Consider the following 6,465-nt stretch of genomic DNA (forward strand, 5'->3'; position numbering starts at 1 on the left):
TATGATGTATGAATATCTCTTAATATGATATATATACATTAAATGTAGTTACAACGATAATCGTTACATATATGTCTCGTTTCAAAATCATTAAGTTAGTAGTCTTGCTTTTACATATGTAGTTCATTGTTAATATACTTAATGATATGTTTACTTATCATAATATCATGTTAACTATATATATATCCATATATATGTCATCATATAGTTTTTACAAGTTTTAACAAGTTTGATTAATCAAGTCTTAACAAGTTTGATTGCTTAACATGTTGGAAACACTTAATCATGTAAATAACAATTTCATTTATTATATATATAAACATGGAAAAGTTCGGGTCACTACATTAGGTGCCCCTGTTGCGATGACGACGTAGAAACGGTTGATCACTCCATAATATTTTGCTCTCACGCGATCGAGGTATGGAATCGGGTCTTTGGGTGGTGGGGACTTGGTAACTTCACAAACTTTAGCATCAATGAAATCCTTTTGGGTAAGGCTTCGGGTCACGTGTCTCCACTTGGCGAAAAAATATGGCAAGCAATCGAATGGGTTAGTGTATACTTTATTTGGAAAACCCGCAACAACAAGGTATTTCGCGGGAAATCGTGGACCGCTCCGATGGCTTTAAACGAAATTCAAACCAAGTCATTTGAGTGGATCTCTCAAAGAATTATCGGGAAGAAAATCGATTGGCTCACGTGGATAAGAAATCCAAACGTCTACTTTAGATTAGCATAAATCGTGTATTCTGCTTTGTGTGGTTGTTTGCCAACTCGCAAACTCGTTTTCTTGTAATATTGTAATCGTTGTATTGTTTCGAGTCTGGAAGTTGTGTTCGGCTGTTATGGTCACAACTTCATTGTATCACACTTTGTATCACACTTTGTATTTGGTTGATTAATATATATAGCGTGCTTTTAAAAAAAATAAAAATAATTAATTAACATTATTATCAATAAAAATGAAAATGAAATTATGTCATTTTTAGCCACATGAAATTGTAACACCATCAAAGAAATTAAACTCATCATCCTCTGCACATGATTGATCACGTGGTCATAAAACCACAAATCATCTGCATCTGCTGCATTTTATAGAAAGCAATCAACTGGCCATTTATCTCTTCAAGGTTTGCATAATGTACTCACCATAAAGGTCTCTGCAAATCAATATAACATCAAACATGATTGAATTAAAAATTGTTCTGCAACATAAGTATTCAAAAACAAATACTAATAACCATTTTTCGTGCATGGTGAACGAACTTACATGGAGTGTTGAATGCGTTCCTGAGCTTTTGCCGCAGGCAAAAAGTCATCGACTGCTACTTCTTTGTTCTCTTCCTTTCTATCTATTTAGAAGTCAAGAAAATTCGTAATCTATATTTTTAAAATCGAACAATTTAGAAATTATATAACTCAATAAGGATACAATCTTCAAAGAAACGGCGAATTTCAGCTAGACGATGTGGGGGTAACTGGTGTATATCATTTAGGCTACGATATTCTGGATCATCCGCACTAACTGCAATAATCTTGTCATCTCTTTCTCCCTAAATGAATCAAAAACACATAAATCAAGATTACTAAAATACATAAAAATGGTGATTTGAAGTATAATATATAAGAAGTGTGACCTGATCAATCATAGGCATTAGTCCGACGGCCTTGGCTCGAAGAACACATCCTGGAACCACTGGCTCCTAATCATTGTGCTAAATTTAATTAGCTAATTAAATATTCGTTGTTTATGGGAATATATAATGTGTAAATTTGTGTACCTGCATAATGACTAGTACGTCCATTGGGTCATTATCTTCACATAGTGTTCGAGGAATGAAGCCATAGTTGGCAGGGTAGACCACAGACGAATACAATACGTGGTCAACCTGATTGATCACCAAATATGCACTCCTTTATTCATGTCCGTCACAACAAAAATAAATAAATAAAAATTGGCAAATTTGTTTGAAAATCTAGTTAAGTACTACCTTGATGAGACCAGTTTTCTTATCAAGTTGATATTTCACTTTGCTTCCCTTTGCGATTTCAATAACCTATACTCCAGTTTTCATACGGTTATGTAACATTATAAGCCACTCGAACCAAAGGGATAAATAATAACTACAACTGAATATAGACTAACATACCACATTGAAAACTTCAGGCGCGTCGGGTCCTACATATCATTACACAAATGCATAATTCATAAGTTATAAGTTAAAAAAAAAAAGTTTTCACTGTTCATGTTACCTGTAGAGCGATTTCAAATTTATGTTATTACTTAGATGTAAGAAAAATGTAAACGTACCGATATCAAGATCATGCCAAGGATGGGCTGCTGCGGATCTCTTGGATAATGAAGATAGGATCCTTTCATTCAATCGTGGGGTACCCTTTGGTTCACTCATGTTCAACTAGACCAACACGATCGCGTTTCGTTATTATGTTCTAGTTTTGTATCTGTTTAAACAATGAAATTCATGTAGTTTTGATGGTTAACAGTTTCAAAAAATAAAATAAAATGAATCCTATATATTCATGTATTCAAAGGGAAACATATGTGATCATTACATACCTTTAGATTGGTTGTTAGTGTGTTTGTTTACTATATAATGTGAAATGTTGCATAGAATGAGTGGCCTTTGCTATTAAAAAGGGGAAGATCCGAAGAAAATGTATTCAACAATGCAGAGGGTCAAAATCGATACCAACGTCGCACTCGGGCCTGTCCAAAAGATCCGGGTCTTAAAGAAGGACTTCTTACCTTTTGTTTTTATTATATTATATCCTCCGTAGGACCGTAACTCTTTTTTAAAAAACATTATTACGCGGACAGTCCCTATGGTTTGTTTAAATTTGCGGATATAGTCAATAAACTTTTCTAGCAACATTAGTCCATGGTTTTCAGTTTATGCAGGGTAATCCCTCTATCTAACTATCGTTAAATTTCTTCGTTAAATCCAGTCATATACTCATATACCATGTGAGGGTATTGTCTTCTTTTTATCTTTTCACAAAAATCAAACCCTATAGATCAAAGAGACAATAAAAACCCTATAGATCAAAGAGAGACAATAGCTCATTTCTTGGGACACTATCCTTTAGCAATACTCCTGAGTGTTAAAATACAATGCAAATTTAGAATAATATGGAATTAGTAAATGTATATGTGTAAAATATCTAGATATTAATATGTATAAGAAAATATCTAGATATTAGAATATGAGAGAAAAATCTAGAAATTGAAATGTAAAAGAAAAATCTAGATATTTGTAGGTTGTAGAAATATCTAGATATTTATATATCCATGGAAATATCTAGGTTCTAGAATGTTCCATGGAGTAGTATAAATATGAGAGGAGATTTCATTTGTGTTGTGTGAAGTTGTGAAAAGAGTGAGTTAAGAAGTAGAGAAGAAGTAAGAAGTGAGAAGAGTGTGAGTAGAGAATAAAAGCTTGTAAGTAAGTAATATTGTAATTGTATTTTGTATTAATAAAAGTGTTCTTTGTTAAGTTTCCCGGTTAAGCCTTAGTTTGTGTTTAAGTTCTTAGTGCACTTGTGTTGTTCCTATTATATGGTCGGCTCTGCCGCCTAAGTGATACATGGTCGGTTATACCGCCTAAATGATATATGGTCGACACTGTCGCCTAAGTACTATTGTGCACTAAGAATTCATAAAATTAAAGGCTAATCAACGTCAAAGTGTTGGTGTAGTGAGTCTAGTATAGTCTAGATCCTCTATAGTGGGTGTGTTGGGCTCGTCGAAGCTTCCAACAATTGGTATCAGAACGGGTCGTTCGGGACCATTTCTAGTGGAGGAAATCGGTAAACGTTGGACGTTTACATCGGCTGGTTTTCACCAAGGTGTAATGACCCGGATTTTCCGATCATTTTATACATATGAGATTAATATTTACATAAAATAAACCTTACCAACATGATAAGCAATCCAAACTGTTGAGACTTATGTTTTTGAAAAGAGTTTCACACAACGTTTGACCGTTCAATTTGACCGATGATATCACGAACTATATAACACACGATAATTATACGATTATGTATATGTACATATCTATACATATTTAACATGATTTAAGGATGGTTTAACATTTCATTGTGAACTAACAACAATGAGTTATAAGTATACTTTGAGACCACAAACTTAAGTTTTCAAAACGATAACTATATGTAACGTTCTTTTACATATATACTTACAATCTATAATGTGTTGGTAATCTATGTCACCAATATGATTTAAGTGTAATGGGATTAATTTGTAACCAAAATAATCTTGATAAATATCGAACAAGTTTCGGGAAGTGTGGAGTGCACACTTGTTTGAACTTATCTTGATTATGACGGGGGTTCGGGGGCAGCGCCCCCGATAAGCGGGGTCCAAGGGGTGGCAACCCCTGGCGGGGTCCAAGGGGCAGAGCCCCTGGCTGGGGTCGAGCTGCCAGGTCAGCTTGGAATTTTTTTTTTGGGCTAACATTGCTTTATTAAAAATGTCTTAAAATTTTATTTTGGCCCGGTTTGACCCAAAAATAAAAGCCCAGTTTTGAGCCTCTTTTACAATTATAAACCCGTCTATATTTGAATTCTCGTTCCGATTCCTCAAAATTTCTACAAGTATATCTAGGGTATATGTAACCGTATCATACCCAGCTTCTATACGTATTTACTATTGGTATATACCAACAATAAACTTCAATGATCAGCCACTAGACATGATGTTACATGTGGGAACCAGCCATTTAACCTCATGTGTGACTTTTGTGCAAGAAAACAAACTAAATCTCCTATATATCCATCCCATAATCATGCTATTTTGCACACACACACATACAATTTCATTTCCAATTTTCTTTCAAGTGAATTCACTCCCTAATCTCTCTTCATTTACCTACTCAAGAACGTATCAATATAGTCATCCGATTTCAAGGAGATTACTTCCAATCTTTCAATCCCACTCCACCACTCTTTTGATTCCAAGATTTTTCTTACCTTTTCCAGTAGCTTTGTCCAAGTAACTTGAGGTAGTAACCTTATTCATAACCTTATTCGATTCATATTTATATAGCTATCTTATTTTGTGTTATAAAATTATAACAACAAGAACATAGTTTGAGTGATTTCAAACTTGTTCGCAAACTAAATAGATCCTTCTAATTTGATTTTTAAAAACACTTCAAGACCTGTAATATATCATATTATGACAAAATCGGATTAATCATATCTTGGCTAATTAACATAATATTTAATATATATTTACTTATGATTTTATTTTATATATTTCAGGACCACCCGTAAACAACACGAGAAGATTAATCATAAGACCTCATGATTGTACGCAACACGTCATTTGACAACACGGTACTTTATGTATGCAACACGTCATTTGACAACATGGTACTATGGGTCAAGATTAATTCTGATCAACATGAATACGATGGGGTCTTTATTTATTTTATTTAAGCAACTAATTGTGGACCACTAACATCGGACTGCTAACTACGGACTAAGAAAATATTAAAAGTATTAAAAGTATATATATATATATATATATATATATATATATATATATATATATATATATATATATATATATATGTATGTAACGATTACTTGAAAAGAAAATATGTTGATATATTATATATGTATATGGTTAGGTTCGTGATATCTATCGGAGACCAAGTCGAGTTAAATACCTTCAAGACAAAAGTGAGTATATAGTCCCACTTTTAAACTCTAAATATTTCGGGATGAGAATACATGCATTTTATGATTTACGTTATGGACACAAGTGATTAAAAATATATATTCTACGTTGAGTTGTACCACTGGCATACTTCCCTGTAACTTGGTAACTACTATTTACATGAGGTATTGTAAACGCCAATCCTGTTGATAGATCTATCGGGCCTGACAACCCCAACCGGACTGGACGACCAGTATTCAACGGTTGCACAGTACTTCGTTTCGGTGACTACACTTGGTACGGTGTAGTAAGATTTCATAATAAAGGGAATATGCGACGTTGATTAAATGTTAAGTATGGTTATCAAGTGCTCAACAACTTAGAATATTTTTATTAAAACGTTTATATATGAAATCTTGTGGTCTATATTCATAACGCTGCCGGCTTTAAACCTATATCTCACCAACTTTATGTTGACGTTTTAAGCATGTTTATTCTCAGGTGATAACTAAAAGCTTCCGCTGCAACATGTTGAATTTAAGCAAGATCTTGAGTATGCATATTTGTGTCAAAAATAAAACTGCATATCGGAGGATTTGTAATGTAAAATATGTTGGAGGTCATATTGTTATTATCACATGTAAAGTTTGTAAGTCTAAGATTATCGCTAAACGATAATCATTATTAAGTTGTTTAAACCTTGTATTTGTAATAAAAGCTATGGTTTGTATTGTAAAAACGAATGCAGTTTTTGAAAAATGTCG

At 33.3% G+C, this 6,465-nt stretch overlaps 1 protein-coding gene across 1 annotated transcript; it reads right to left on the bottom strand.

Annotated features, from left to right (window-relative positions):
* Positions 1 to 1,117: 1,117 nt before the first annotated feature.
* LOC139891553 (soluble inorganic pyrophosphatase PPA1-like) lies at positions 1,118 to 2,411 on the bottom strand. Its single transcript, XM_071874528.1, has 8 exons — positions 2,312 to 2,411; positions 2,151 to 2,179; positions 1,992 to 2,057; positions 1,782 to 1,889; positions 1,638 to 1,703; positions 1,433 to 1,553; positions 1,271 to 1,352; positions 1,118 to 1,160 (listed from the first exon to the last, which is right to left on the bottom strand). Exons 1-8 carry the CDS (start codon positions 2,409 to 2,411, stop codon positions 1,118 to 1,120), a joined length of 615 nt encoding a protein of 204 aa, XP_071730629.1.
* Between the last annotated feature and the right edge of the window lie 4,054 nt (positions 2,412 to 6,465).

This window comes from Rutidosis leptorrhynchoides, chromosome 2 (genome assembly GCF_046630445.1).
Source record: "Rutidosis leptorrhynchoides isolate AG116_Rl617_1_P2 chromosome 2, CSIRO_AGI_Rlap_v1, whole genome shotgun sequence".
Taxonomy (NCBI): domain Eukaryota; kingdom Viridiplantae; phylum Streptophyta; class Magnoliopsida; order Asterales; family Asteraceae; genus Rutidosis; species Rutidosis leptorrhynchoides.

What these genes read in the sequence shown, in the direction of transcription:
- LOC139891553 (XM_071874528.1), bottom strand. Translation starts at nt 2,411, where the DNA reads ATGAGTGAACCAAAGGGTACCCCACGATTGAATGAAAGGATCCTATCT. An exon ending in ACGTACTAGTCATTATGCAG is followed by an intron (nt 1,704 to 1,781) that starts GTACACAAATTT and finishes CACAATGATTAG; the next exon opens with GAGCCAGTGGTTCCAGGATG. An exon ending in TAATGCCTATGATTGATCAG is followed by an intron (nt 1,554 to 1,637) that starts GTCACACTTCTT and finishes TGATTCATTTAG; the next exon opens with GGAGAAAGAGATGACAAGAT.